At 39.0% G+C, this 15,748-nt stretch overlaps 1 protein-coding gene across 2 annotated transcripts in view; it reads left to right on the top strand.

Annotated features, from left to right (window-relative positions):
* The window catches only part of WDR64 (WD repeat domain 64), a 153,027-nt gene that overhangs the window by 111,313 nt on the left and 25,966 nt on the right, over window positions 1–15,748 (top strand). For both annotated transcript variants that reach the window (XM_031935422.1, XM_023216182.2), the window contains 6 exons: window positions 5,337–5,467; window positions 8,532–8,633; window positions 9,737–9,806; window positions 10,781–10,817; window positions 11,826–11,965; window positions 14,464–14,569. In XM_031935422.1, coding sequence (XP_031791282.1) covers window positions 5,337–5,467; window positions 8,532–8,633; window positions 9,737–9,806; window positions 10,781–10,817; window positions 11,826–11,965; window positions 14,464–14,569 — 586 coding nt within the window. The remainder of the gene's footprint in view (window positions 1–5,336; window positions 5,468–8,531; window positions 8,634–9,736; window positions 9,807–10,780; window positions 10,818–11,825; window positions 11,966–14,463; window positions 14,570–15,748) is intronic.

Genomic DNA, 15,748 nt, shown 5'->3' with positions numbered 1-15,748 from the left:
CCCGGGAGATGGAGGTTGCAGTGAGCCGAGGTCGCGCCATTGCACTCCAGCCTGGGTGACAGAGCGAGTCTCTTGTCTCAAAAAAAAAAAACAAAAAACAAAAAACAAAAAGTTGGCCGGGCATGGTGGCTCACGCCTGTAATCCCAGCACTCTGGGAGGCCGAGGCGGGAGGATCATGAGGTCAGGAGATTGAGACCATCCTGGCTAACCCGGTGAAACTCCATCTCTACTAAACATACAAAAAATTAACCTGGCGCGGTGGCGGGCGCCTGTAGTCCCAGCTACTCGGGAGGCTGAGGCAGGAGAATGGCGGGAACCCAGGAGGTGGGGCTTGTAGCGAGCCAAGATCGTGCCACTGCACTCCAGCCTGGGCGACAGAGCAAGACTCCGTATCAAAAAAAAAAAAAAAAGTTATATTTATACTATACTGTAGTCTATTATGTATGCAATAGCATTATGCCTAAAAAATGTATATACTTTAAAATACTTTATTGCTAAAAATTGCTAATAATCATCTAAACCTTCAGCAAGTCCTAATCTTTTTGCTGGCAGAGGGTCTTGACTCAATGTTGATAGATCCGGGCTTATCAGGGAGGTGGTTGCTGAAGGCTGGGGTGGCTGTGGCAATTTTTAAAAATAAAACAGCAATGAAGTTGCCACATGGATTGCCTTTTCCTTTCAGGAAAAATTTCTCAGTAGCATGTGATGCTGTTTGATAGCATTTTACCCACAGTAAAATTTCTTTCAAAATTGGTGTCAATTCTCTTAAACCCTGCCCCTGCCCAGTCATCTAAGTCCTTTGTTGTCATTTCAGCAATGTTCACAGTATCTTCATCAGGAGCAGATTCCATCTCAAGAAACAACTTTCTTTGCTCATCCACGAGAAGCAACTCCTCATCCATTCAAGTTTTATCACGAGATTGCAGCAAGTTAGGCCTCACTCCTAATTCTAGTTCTCTTCCTATTTCTACCACATCTTCAGTTACTTCCTCCACTGAAGTCTTGAACCCTTCCAAGTATCTTTGAGGGTTAGAATCCTTTTCTTCCAAATTCCTGTTCATGTTGCTATTTTGACCTCCTCCCATGAATCACAAATGTTCTTAATGGCATCTAGAATGGTGAATTCTTTCTGGAAAGTTTTCAATTTACTTTGAGCAACCAGATTCATCATAGGAATCACTATCTACGGCAGCTATAGCCTTACAAAATGTATTTCCTAAATAATAGGTCTTGAAAGTCAGAATTTCCCCTGGATCCATGGGCTGCAGAAGGAATATTGTATTCACCAGCATGAAAACAACATTCACATTGTACATCTCCATCAGAGCTCCCGGATGCATTTTCAATGAGCAGTAATATTTTGAAAGGAATCTTTTTTTTTCTAAGTAAAGTAGCTGTATATGTTGAATTCAATAACTTAATTTAACATCTCTTCAGAAAGCTATTTTTGTGATATGCTTACACCTCCTCAACAAGGCAGGCGCATGTGTGCATGTCTGAGGGATGAAGTGTTTAGGCATATGTTTGAGGCTGAAGAATGGAGAACAAGAAAACTATACCTTTTTGTTCCTATAAAAATTTAAACCAATTGTTTTTTTAATGAGGATCTTCATTAACTTTATTGATTTACTCTAATATTAGAGTACTCTAATCAAACCATTTGCACTTTTCAGCTTTTAGAGAGATAAGTGGTCACTCAAGAATGGAAGAAAACTGCAAGTTACAGCCGGAGCAACTGAGAAAAGCCTTCAGTTTTTTTCTCCCTGACCTTAGCAAAACAACCATAATATAATTTATTTCCTTTTTATTATTATTAACCATAAAGCTTCCTTGCAAAAAAAAAAAAAAGAAGAAGAATACAGCTGGTTTTATGGAATTTGGAAACAATTATTTTATCATAGAATGGAGAGAAATTGTATTAGCTTTCCTCATATTGAAACAAATGTCAGTTTGGAACTGCAATTTGAATGTCATTCACTGCTAGTTTAAATGATAAGTAGGTTTTATTCTTAGCTAAAAGCCCTTTGAAATCAATATATACAGTGACTATGTCATAATAACGTTATCATGTAATGGGCACAAAAGACAGAACAAAATGCATGTCCTTATAGAGAAAGTCTAGCCTACTTCCCTTTTCAACTCTACATATCATTGGAAACACTAGGTTCAATTATATGTATTTGATATATGAAATCTTACTTATAGCTAATACAAATAGAAAGAAGATGCCTCTATAGTGAGTCAGAACCAGGCAGTTAGCAAATAATTGTATAGGTACCAAAAATGATTGCTTAAAACAAAAAAAAAGAAAAACTATTGTGATAAATTATAAAATAAACTACTGAAGCACAATAAAGTGCCTTTTGGACTTTTAATGTAAATGTAAATTATCTCCAATTTTGAAACCTTTATTTTTTGTACTTATCATAATTATCATTATAGCACTTCCTTTTTGCAACAGACTTTAAAATTATAGATTGAAAGTTTGCAAAAGTCAGCCAGGCACGGTGGCTCGCACCTGTAATCCCAGCACTTTGGGAGGCCAAGGTGGGCAGACAACTTGAGGTCAGGAGTTCGAGACCAGCCTGGCCAGCATGGTGAAACCCCATCTCTACTGAAAATACAAAAGTTAGCTGGGTGTGGTGGTGCGTGCCTGTGAAACTAGCTACTGGGGAGGCTGAGGCACGAGAATCACTTGAACCCGGAAGGTGGAGGATGTAGTGAGCTGAGATCGTGCCACTGCACTCCCGCCTGGGCAACAGAGTGAGACTCGGTCTCAAAGAAAAGTTTGCAAAAGTCACTTAGGAAAAAAAATTTGATTGTGCATGGAAATTCTCTCCCTAAAACTCTTTTATTTAGGAAGCACTTTTTATTGAATACCTGCCACGTATCACGCACTGTTCTTAGCCCTGGGAATGCCAAGATTAATGAGGTATAGTACCTGCACTACAGAAGTACAGCAGAGATCCTGGAGTGCTGGGGAGAGGGGAAGGTTTTTGAAGAGGATAATTGCCAAATTATAGCTAAAGAACTCTCAGGAGTTAGCTTGGCTCAGATAGGCAGTTTCTAGAGGGTAGTGAAAAGACAGTGAATTTCAAGTAGAAGAGGTGATGTGAACAAAATAATGGAGGTAACATATTGCATGGTTTGTGAAGAATAACTACAAGTATCTCAGTGTGGCTGCAGTAATACTGGGAGTAGTAAAAAACAAAGACAAACAAATAGGTAGGGACCAGACCATGCTTACAAGAATAAGGAGCTTGAGTATCCTATATAACAAATGGAAGGCCATTGAAGGGCTTTAAATGAGAAATGACATGATCAGGTTTGTGTTGTGGGCAGCTCATCTTTGATATTGCTCGGATGACAGATTTGAAAGGGCCAAGACTAAAGGCAGAAGATTCAGGCAACAGGCTACTTCCTGTTTTAGTTAAAAGATACAAAGATGACCAGGCTCAGTGGCTCACACCTGTAATCTCAGCACTTTGGGAGGCCAAGTTGGGAGGATCACTTGAGGCCAGGAGTTTGAGACCAGCCTGGGCAACACAGACCCCGTCTCTACAAAAAAATTTTTTTTTTAATTTTTAAAAATTAGTTGGGCACAGTGGCGTGCACCTTTAGTCGAGCTATTTGGGAGGCTGTGGTGGGAGGAATGCTTGAGCCCAGGAGTTTGAGGTTGTAGTGATGAGCTATGATTACACCACTGCAGACCAGCTTGAGTGACAGATCAAGATTCTGTCTCTAAACAAATTTACAATTAAAAAATAATAAAAGATATAAGTTCATGACAATGGAGGTGGTGCAGAAGAAAAGGTTTTGGTTTCAGAAAATATCTAGCAGTAAAAGTAGCACAACTTGCAATTGATACCCATGCAGTTAGGATAGGAGGGTACTGAGAGAAAGGAAGGAAAGAAGGACAATTCCAGGATTTCTAACTTGAATGATGAATTGAAAAACACTGCTAACCAATGAAATAAAGAATAGAGGACCGGGCTCCATGGCTGATGCCTATAATCCCAGAATTTTGGGAGGCGGAGGCAGGAGGATTACTTGAGCTCAGGAATTCGAGACCAGCCTGGCAACACAGTGAGACCTTGTCTCTACAAAAAAAATCAAAACATTAGCCAGGCATGGTGGCAGCCACCTGTGGTCCCAGCTACTCCAGAGCCCAAGGTGGGAGGATCACTTGAGCCCTAGAGGTCAAGGCTGCAGTAAACTGTGATCATTTCACTGTACTCTAGTCCGGGCAACAGAGGGAGATCTGCCTCTGAAAAAAAGAATAGAGCAAAGAAACATGCTTAAAGGAGGTGATAAGTTATATATATTAACACTGAGATACCTGTAAAATGTCTAAGTAATTAAATGTATAAACCTAAAGCTTGTAGGAGAGGACTGGACTAGATAATTAGGTCATTAGCACTGAGATATTTGAAACATAATCTGAGATTCCTCAGAAAGAGTTGGAAAAAAAAGAAAAGAAAAAGAAAATGAATTTGAGATACACTTCCAAAATATTAATATTCAAAAGGCTGGCAAGGGTGTCAAGTAGGAAACAGAAAAATAAAAGTCGCAGAAACGCAGCAAAACCAGCAAAGCCTGGAGTTGAGGATGTCAGGAGAGTAAGGAGTTTCAGGACGGGGAGAGCAACTGAGAGTGGTAATTGACAGTGGTAATAGACCTCTCCTCTTATTTAAGTGTCACTCTTCTACGTTCCTGTCAAGTCTTATGCATACCTCCCTCGGATACAGCACTTTCACATTGCACCATCATCAACACTTTATCTGAGTACTTTAAACTCTTAGAAGTTTCTCTAGATCATGGATGTCCTACTTGACTTTGTATTCCAAGTATCTAACATAGTAGATATCTAACAAATATTTGAGGCAAGACAATTGAAAAATATCTTAATGATAAATAGGAAAAGCTATCACAGAGTGTTACGGAGCAGAAGCCAGTGAAATTTGCTGAGTGAAAGAAAAGTCAGCAAGTGGAAATGATGAATGTAGAATATTCTTTCAAAAGGTTTGAAGGGAAGAGGATGATGGGAAGTTAATCTAATAGTTGGTAAGAAAGAATAAATAAGGTTGAGAAAAAGCAGCCGGTAAACAGGAAGAGTATATTTTTGTTGCTTTGATGAATTCTGCCAGTTAAAACTTTTCATGCAAGAAAAATAAGATTTTACTAAATTTCATGCTCTGATACTAAATATATATATATATATATAAAATAAAGCATTTTGTTTTAAGTTGATGACAATTACAAAGTGTACACATGGCGTTTATACTGCGAATCATGACTACTCTATTCATGGTGTCCTGTTTCCTTCGTTCTTCAGAATCCCGCCACGGATTCATTACGAGTGAACTGCATTGATTTACTACAAGTAGAAGGGTATAATTTGATAGCAGCTGGAACCTTAAATGGTGTGATCTTATGGAATTTTGTGACGTCTACTGTCAAAAAAGTGTAAGTTGTGTATTATCCTTAACAATGTAAAAACTTTACTGCAGAAGAGCTAAGTAACATGCAACACTCAGGGAAGGGCTGGGCACCGTGGCTCAGGTCTGTAAACCCAGAACTTTGGGAGGAGGATCACTCAAGGCCAGGAGTTCGAGACCAGCCTTACCAACATGGTGAAACCCTGTCTCTACTAAAAATACAAAAATTAGCGGGGTGCAATGGCACCTACCTGTAAACCTAGCTAATGGAGAGGGTGAGGCACAAGAATTGCTTGAACCTGGGAGGTGGAGGTAGCAGTGAGCTGAGATCACACCACTGCACTACAGCCTGGGCGACAGAGTGAGTGAAACTTAGAAACAAAACAAACAAACAAACAAACAAACAAACAAAAAACTACCACCACCACCAAAAAAAAAAAACTTCAGGGGACAAAAAAGCAATAGATAAAAATGGTGATAACTTTCAAGGCAGGCCTTCCTGGAAGTTATATTCATGAACGGACTATGTTCTAAGTTTCTAAATCCCAGGATGATATAAGCAAGGTGAACTGTAAGCATCTATATTCCCAAGAGCTTTGATCTTTACTATTCTCACCTAGTATATGCTTTTCATGTATGATCTTGCCCAAATTTATGACCTCAACAAATAACTGAAATACATAACAATTTCAAACACTAATCTTTCTAGAGCTTCAAACACACATCACCAATTGCCTACTGGCAATTTTCATCTGATTGCTACCAAGACCCTCAAAGCCCTATGTGCCTAAAACATCTTCCCAACCTACTCCCCGCTCCCAAACTTCTCCCCTTCCCGTATCCCCGTGCCACCACCGTCTACTCAGCCACCAAAGTCAAATGGTGAGAAGACTCCTGGTAGCATGTCCTTCTCATTCACCGCCTCAACACGTCTGACTTATTACAGGTTGGGGCTAACAAGGGCCAATGTAGTAGATGCAATTATTTCTCTCAACCAGTTAGATTTACTCTGGACTATGGCCAAGATCCTACCCTCCCCATACCATCCACTTCTCAATTTTTTTTTTTTTTCCATTTGTTGCAAAGGAACTAAAGTAACACTGAATGATTTGTTTGGATGGATTGTAAATAATAAGTTCTCCCCAGCTGTGTAATTGGAATGTATGCAAGGGCCATGTGTGGCCACCCTATGGCAAGGGGGTTTGGAAAATTTTACTTGCAGAGACAAGACGGCCAAGAGCCTCAACAATGAATGAAAATAAAATCAAGTTTATCTAAGCATTTGGGGGACAGGAAGAGGTATAAAAGAGGAGGGAAGGGAGAATTGGAAAGGACAAAAGAAAAGAAGAGGAAAATACAAAAGAAATGTCTGCCCCTCTATTTACAATACTTAATATACGGTTGGTCTGCCTGCTCCTTCCCAAGTCTGAGTCATTCCTTTTAGCCAGTTTTTGAGAAGAAATAATCATTTCTTCTTTGGACTATGGATTTCTTCTCTTTGAACCTTTAATTGAAATAGCTGTTTCTGCAGAACCCCCTTTCTGCCCCTCAGTCCATATACTCCTGGATCCTGCCCCTGGAATTCCTGTCTTCCTTCTGTTCCTTCACTTCAGCCCATGCCCCCAGCCTTTTCTCACACACTGTGTACCTGCCACTTGATACCTACACCTGTCTGCACTGCAAACTTCCTCTCCTTCTTGCCAATGCTTTCACGCTGTGTCAGCTTGTGTATGACTCCTTCCTAAGAAGGGAAAGCAGAAGACTAAGAAGACCATTAGCTCGATGCCACAGCCTAAAGAGGGCGGCAACATGTGTGATAATAATCCCACTTTAAAGGTGCAGATCCTCCTTGTTAAAGTGCCTTGTTATTTTGCCAAGGGATGCATGCATATCCAACATCCAGTCAGAGGAAAACAACCAAGTATAGTGTGGGTCATACACAGTGTCCCTTTCCTATAGGCAGATGATTATATAAGACAATGGACTTCGAATCAGTGCAGTATTTTGCAAAACATATGATTTAGCACAGATCTGTGGAAGGTCATTTAGGCCCAGCTTTAAAGGTTCTGAAACTGAAAATGGTTTCCATATTTGCAGTAGAGTCCATCTCTTTGTCTACCTCAAACTTCGCCTGAGACCCCTTCACCAGTCAGAGGACATAACTCTTCTGTTTCTGCTCTAAGCCTCAGGCTTTTTGAGCCCAGACTTAATATTATTCTTGCTAATTAATAATCCACTTCACGATTCAGCTCATCTGCACAACAGAAATCTCTAAAAATTTTTGAGTTCAACAAGTCATCAAGCTCGTAGACTTCTCTTTTGAGCTTGGGTTCACTTACCAGAAGTAATTTCCACTGAAGAAAAAGGGGAAATTTGGCTGTAAGGTCTATTTGCTATAACGAATGTTAAATGCAGCTTTAAGAGCCAAGCATGATGTTTCAGTGCAGGCATTTAGGGACTATTCCCCTGTTCCTAGGATGGTGCCTAGAAAGTTCAATGTTGACCTTGGAATCTGGGTCAACAGGAGACTGGAGCAGCAAGAGCAGTGTCTTTACCGGACTACCTGTTCTTCTCCACTCCATTATAAGCTCTTTAAGGGTAATAATATTTTATTCAAATTTATTACGCCACTTATTTAAAAAATATTAGAACTCTACTATTTAAACTGTATGAAACCAGCCAGGAGTGGTGGCTCCCATCGGTAATCTCAGCACTTTGGGAGGCCAAGGCAGGAGGATCGCTTGAGCCCAGGAGTTCAAGACCAGTCTGAGCAACATAGTGGGCCCCTATCTCTAAAAGTAAGATAAAATAGAGTTTTATCCACGGGATTTCATAGAAGTCCATTCTCTGATCTAAAGGTAGGAAGACAAGACCGGTTAGTTGACCTAAAAGACTTTTAAACCGCTGACGATCATGATTTAACAGAAACTTGTTAAAAAAGGTATGTTCAAACTCTACTTCCATGCATTTTCTTTTCGTGTTCAATAATAGCATTTGAGGAATTGCTTAGCTCTGCAGGGGATATACAATCTTAGTACTGTAAGCTCCATAATTTGTAATTTCTTATCATATAAATATATACTTGCTTCCAGGTGCCGACATGAAGATTGCTTCCCTGTAAACCCGGACTTGCATCCCAAGCACTTTAAAATTAATGACATACTGTTCCTCTTTCGTACCCCTGAATGTGCAAGGTAACTCAGTACTTACTGAACCAGTAATACTGTCTGGGACTTAGGTGGCTGGTACATTAGGTTGATGCAAAATTAATTGTGGTTTTTGTTATTGAAAGTAACAGAGTTTACTTCATCCCAACGTTGAGGGACACCTAAAAAAAGACATCAGTTGGGTTGACACGTGGATTCAGCTTTCTTCCCATTACTGTCATTTTGGAGGCGAGGTGCTCCTCAGGGATTTGAAGTGTTGTGTGGTCCCCTCACCATGTCAGCCTCACAGCACCCTTTATCCCAGTAGCAGAGATGGAAAATGCTAACTTGGCCGTACTTTTCGCCAGAATCTAACACTGGTGTGAAACAGAAGGAAGGACTTGCAGGGCAGGTATGGAAGGTCATATGGCAGGAGGCTTCATCCACCATCCACTATAACTGAGCAATTGTCATCCATTTCTGAGAGAGCAGGGGATTTAAGAAAAAGTGTTTTTCCTATTTATATTTGCGTGAGAGCTCTGGTTTGCAGGCAATAGACAATGCCACACATAGCTTTGGAGAGAAATCAGAAGCTTCTGTGCTGCTTTGGGGTCACCCAGAGGTCAGCCAGAATGTAACCCCTTCCCTACCCCTTGGCATGAAATTTCATCAAAACTGTTCTGAGAATACTTTGAGGACTTATTCCGTAGCCATCTGCACCAGACTTTAAGCCACTTTCAGCCGATTTCAGTGGAGTGCCACAGACTAGGATCTGGTTAGAACTAGACATTGTCAAGCAGGAAGTTAGACAGGCTTGTAAGGTCCCCCCACCGCCACCCCACCCCCTGCCATTTCAGTGTAAGAGTCTCTGGGACTAAATCTGGCCTTTGCAGTGGGATAGCCAAGACTTTTATTTTCTGACCCAGGGAGCAACAAACCTTATTTCCTAAGGCTCCCCAATAGTCTCCACCAATATCATAGTGGTCAACATTTATTACACAAAATATAAGGCATGATTTGTTTCCTGAGTGGCTCAGTATCCACAGATGATGAAAGGAGCAATCAGCTAAAATTAAAGCAGAGAAGCACACCCTTTGAGTATGGTAGAATATCTTAACGTTTATCCTTGGGCTTCCCCCCTCCCCTTACAGGAGATCAAGTCAGGATTCCATATGTTCTTCGTCCCAGTGTGAATCCAGCAAAGGTCCACAGAGCAGTAAGGTAAGCAAGACACAGAGAGAGTCTTCCTGTCACACTCAACGTTGGCTCAAAAATAGTGCTGTTGAGCATTTGAGCCCCTCCCTTGATAGAAGGTAACAGTGGAAGAATTCTGTGTGTGCATGCATATATGTAAAAATGCATTGTTTTGCAAAAAAAATGCAATATCTAAGTTTTTTCAATTTTATATATTTTTCAATTTTTATATATTTTTCAAAGCTTTACATCTGTGAATAATCAATATACAATCACAAATAAAATAAATTATGCATGTCATTTTGATACTTACAAAGTAATGAAGTAATTTTAGACTATCTCTTTTGCTAAAAAGTAAGTGCTCTTTTGCTAAAAAGTACGTATGTCACAGGGAGAAGAGACAGCAGGTAATATAATTACATTACAACATGGACTGTAATGCAGTGGTTTTCAAACTGTGTTCTCAGTTTCAATTTTATATATTTTTATGCTTTACATTTCTAGTTAGAATTGTGTTTGAAGGAAAGTTGTCACTGCAAAAATTGTTTTTAAATCACCAGCATACTGGAAAGAATAAACTTATATGGAAGCAAAAGCCAGACAGATTGTACTTGAACCCAAGTCTTTCTTTTACTATCTGATTACCTTTAGAGCTGTCACTTAATCTGAGTTTCTGTTTCTGTTTCAGTAAAAAGGGAATAATAAAGATGAAGTTGCATGGTTGTGAATACCATTAGAGATCATGTCAACCAAGAACCGAGCACGCATTAGGCATTTTTAATTACTCTCGTTACTATGCTGGTACCTCAACCACTAGAAGAATGTTGTGTTATGAATTCTCTATTTCTGAACATGAAAATGTCTGCAATACAGTTTTTTCAAAAAATTTAAGTGTAATTTTAAAATTAATGCTTAGAAATGAAAATTCAATTACTCACCCAGTATACCTCATTTTCTTACAATGTCATAGAAATATTTTCTCTTTTCCTCCCATAATTCAGGGAAGCAAGCAAAGCATACATGACAGTGAGGTTAAAGGTCAGTATGAAATCACCTCTCTTCTTTATAATAAAGCAACTCCTTTGCAACAGGGCATTTAGGTGACAGAATATTTTTATGAATATATATATTCCTCAATATATGAATGCATTATATATATTCATATATATTCATTATATATGTATATATAATATACACACACATACCCACATACATACACATATATACATATGTGTGTGTGTATACATATGCAAAGAATATATATATTCTTTTTGGAACCAAATGTTGAGGTGCTATAGGATTCAGTAGTCTAAATGGCAGAATTTTCATTATGATGATGCCTTCTTAAATACTAATTATAGATTTTAAGAATCCAAAATATTATCGAACTTCTTAGTCTCCAGCCATTTTTCTAAAACTTATACTGCATTTATCCACCATTCTGTATTGTAAGATTTTTGAATAAATACCTTGTGTAAACTGTTACGTATAGTATAGAAGCTTTTGCAATATGATCAAAATAAGCTTTTTATATTTTTCCAGTGATCCAGGATTCAATTTTTTAATGCTTTTTTTGTCCTTTGCCCTGACTGAAGTTCTCTGGGTTAAAAAAAAAGAAGAAGAAAAAAATAATGTGTTGCTTTTGCTATTTTCTTGTCTGCCTTCTGTTTTACATTCCATAAAAATTTGGAATTCCAAGTATTGCAAATTCCATGATAGCTCTTTTTTTTTTTTTTTTTTTTTTTTTTTTGAGACAGAGTCTCACTCTGTCCCCTAGGTGCCATCTCAGCTCACTGCAACCTCCACCTCCCGGGTTCAAGCAATTCTCCTGCCTCAGCCTCCCAAGTAGCTGGGATTACAGGCGCCCACCACCACACCCAGCTAATTTTTGTATTTTTAGTAGAGACGGGGTTTTACCATGTTGGCCAGGCTGATCTCAACTCCTGATCTCAAGTGCTCCACCTGCCTTGGCCTCCCCAAGTGCTGGGATTACAGGCATGAGCCACCACGCCTGGCCTCATGATAGTTCATTAATTTCTCAAATAGGTGAACAAACAGATGTCATGGTGGGAGAACAACAGCCAGTGGACAAAAAACACCCTGGAAGTGCCAATTTACCAGAAGCCCAGCCACCTATCCTTGTCACTGCTCATGAGGACGGACACCTCCGCTTGTGGACTCTGGAGGTAATGGAACCCAGCAAGTCTAGGAATAGGAAAGAATGGGAAAGATAAAAAGAATCATTAAATGAATCTTAACGTTCTTCCATATGGCATCCAATTCTAATATTTTTTCAACTTTCTAGCCAAACTGCTGATTTTGCAGCCTGTTTATTGATAATGCTACCCAAACTTTACAAGAGAAGGATTTTGTAACTCCAAAGATCAAATCATCAAAACTGCTAACTTAGCTATTTCAAATCTCTCCCTCTTTTTGGAAGCCTTTCTACTTCTCTATCAAACACATTACAGATAGATACCCACACTGGGACAGATAACCTGCACACAGATAGATACCCGTATTGAGAGAAGAATGTTCAACCAGTCATGCCAGCCTCACAGTCAGGAATTTCTGGGAAGGTCTTCACCTTTGGCACACTGCTTCAGTCTCGTCCCTTACGTCCCCAATAGAAGCAGGAAAGGTGAATCCGGCATGAAGATTTACTAGAAAAATCTATTGAGTCTGCTTGTAATTCTTTTTTTTTTTTTTTTTTTTTTGACGGAGTCTCGCTCTGTCGCCCAGGCTGGAGTGCAGTGGCCGGATGGATCTCAGCTCACTGCAAGCTCCGCCTCCCGGGTTTACGCCATTCTCCTGCCTCAGCCTCCCGAGTAGCTGGGACTACAGGCGCCCGCCACCTCGCCCGGCTAGTTTTTTGTATTTTTTAGTAGAGACGGGGTTTCACCGGGTTAGCCAGGATGGTCTCGATCTCCTGACCTTGTGATCCGCCCGTCTCGGCCTCCCAAAGTGCTGGGATTACAGGCTTGAGCCACCGCGCCCGGCCATGTCTGCTTGTAATTCTTTTACTTGGGGGGAGGAGGGCATTCGTTTTTGTTTTCTTTTGTTTTGTTTTTGAGAGGCAGTCTCTCTCTGTTGCCCAGGCTGGAGTGCAGGGGCGTGATCTCGGCTCACCGCAACTTCCACCTCCTGGGTTCAAGCAATTCTTTTGCCTAAGCCTCCCGAGTAGCTGGGGCTATAGGCAGGTGCCACCACACCCGGCTAATTTTTGTATTTTTAGTAGAGATAGGGTTTCACCATGTTGGGCAGGCTGGTCTCGAACTCCTGACCTCACGATCCGCCAGCCTCGGCCTCCCAAAGTGCTGGGATTACAGGTGTGAGCCACTGTACCCAGCTGAGGGCATTAGTTTTGATGGGTTCATGCATTCAAAATATTCAAATCTTTCTTTCAAATTGAGCTATGAATATATGCCACTAAATATCTTATTGGATATTTAAATAATATTAGAGGATATGACTTGTGTATTAGAGTAAAAGAATACAAGAACACTGAAATGTTGAGTGTACAATAAGTTCTTAGTTTACCAGACAGTTGAAAGAAGGTATTGCATCGTATTGAGTGTCCTTCAACATTTTACAAAGAAAAATATAACTTTCATTTACCAGAAGATTTAAAATGATTTAGGGTGGAATTAAGAGGACAGAAGATGATGAAAGGAACGATCCTGAGTAGCCTGAGAATGATGACAATGAAATCCTTAGAAAAGCAGAGGAGGTGACCTCGCTTGTGATAAGGCTCCTTCCTACAGAGAAACTCAGAAAACACAACTGTTTTATGTGGCAGATAATGGGATCCAACAACACAGAACTGCATGGCTTTCTGCCAGATAAAACTCTAAGTCTACCAGTAGATCCTAACTTACTCGTGAAAACCCTAGTTTGAAAATAGAAAGTATTCTAACAATAACTTTCCTTGAGATGATCTTGGTATTAGAACAATGCCCCTTTTTATTTTTCTAATACAGAAATGAAAGAGTAAAAGAAATAGGAGAAGAGAGTATGTCCAAGCAGTCTAAGGAAGGGAGTAGCATATTTGAACTCTTCACAAGCTTTGAAGTTGATGATGTTTATTCTCTAAGCAAGATAATACGTGTGAAAGTCTTTCCCAGTGCTGGCTTATACTGAGCACTGGAAAACCACCTGTTTGAATTTAAACCTCTTAACAATTCTTTGTCTTGCACCAATATTAAAAAATAAATATTTCTGAAAAGGCAAATATTTCTGTTTAAAACAACTGACATATACTTAAAAGTGTATCTCCCTTCTGAAAAGAATGTCTAAAAAGAAAATATGTCAATGCCTGCTTGAGTTAAATTTACAAAGAAGAAATAAAAAGAAAATATGTAATTGGAAAAAAAGTCTGAGGAATTGCATAAAAACGGTCATGGGGTATGCAAAAACAACCCCAACTGTACAGACAGTCTATAATACTCAGAGTCTAGATCCTTCTAATTAACAGTTGTTCACAGCTTTAGAATATTTAATTTTGAGGAAATAAGTCCCTATGGATAGTTTCAAACGATTTTCATTACAAACAGGGGAATCACGGTTCAGTAGTAGAGAGAACTCTTGAGATGCATTATTTACACAGAAAAATCAATTTCAATATTAAGATTTTATAAGATTTACTAGCATAGACAAAGTTTTATTTACATTTTACTTTATTTAGGGAAGGCTACTGAAAGATATGCTACCCTTCACAAAATATTCTGCCATCTCTCTGACATCGCTGTATACTGATTCATGTACGAGGATACTACTGGCTGGAAATGAGGGTGAGTCATTATTACTCTTATATATTCAGCCACAGGCATGTTAATAATTTACATGATATAAAAAATGACTTTAGGAAAAATACATGGTATATATTGAGACAAAAGAGAGACTAAGAGGTATGCTCAAGCCTGAGAAAGTGTTATGAATAGCCTGCTGAATAAATAGAATAAATGAGTGTCAGGAGAACCTGTTTCATTCCTAGCTCTCCATTTAGAGCAAGGCATTGCCTTCTTCTGTGTTTAAAATGGGTATGTGTCTACCCATCTGTGTAGCTTACTTTTTTGGAAAAAAATATAAAGTTTTCATTTTTAACATTGAAAGTGTATGTTGCATTAATCTTAATTATTAAAGGAAGGCGTGCCATAAATTAGAGAAAAAAATGAATGTTTTTTTCTCAGTAGGGGACTTTATTTTTTGTATTTATTATAATTAATATGGTCAGTCTTACTTCTTTTATCTAACAAAATTCTTTTTTACATTCTTCCTTCATGCTTCTCTTCTGTCGTTTGAATTAATCCTAAATTTTCTTTGCTTTCCTCTCTCCTATACTTTGAAAGATTATGTGTGTATGCGAATGCACATGCATGTGTAAAAACAGTTTTTTATTTTACTAGTGTTTATCTTTAAGTTTTTCCAAACAATCAGTTAGAATTAGAATAAAACAGCATATTTTCAGTTAAAACAAAAAGCTTAGCCCCCTTTCACTTTCTCTTTTCTCCATATCTACCCCTTTGCTTATTGTTGTTTTGCTAATGCAATTGTAAGATGTGCATCTAGATTAGATCTGCTTAAATGCTTACATTTCAAATTTACTTATTTTTCATAATTAAGGTTTCATATTCTCTTTTATAAACATTTTTCTCATTTCAAAATTTGTTTTTTTTTTCTTTTTTTTTTTAATTATACTTTAAGTTCTAGGGTACATGTGCATAACGTGCAGGTTTGTTACATATGTATACATGTGCCATGTTGGTGTGCTGCACCCATCAACTCGTCAGCACCCATCAATTCATCATTTATATCAGGTATAACTCCCCAATGCAATCCCTCCCCCCTCCCCCCTCCCCATGATAGGCCCCAGTGTGTGATGTTCCCCTTCCCGAGTCCAAGTGAGCTCATTGTTCAGTTCCCACCTATGAGTGAGAACATGCGGTGTTTGGTTTTCTCTTCTTGTGATA

This window comes from Piliocolobus tephrosceles, chromosome 1, assembly GCF_002776525.5.
Source record: "Piliocolobus tephrosceles isolate RC106 chromosome 1, ASM277652v3, whole genome shotgun sequence".
Lineage (NCBI taxonomy): Eukaryota > Metazoa > Chordata > Mammalia > Primates > Cercopithecidae > Piliocolobus > Piliocolobus tephrosceles.
This window is presented reverse-complemented; position numbering and strand designations above follow the sequence as displayed.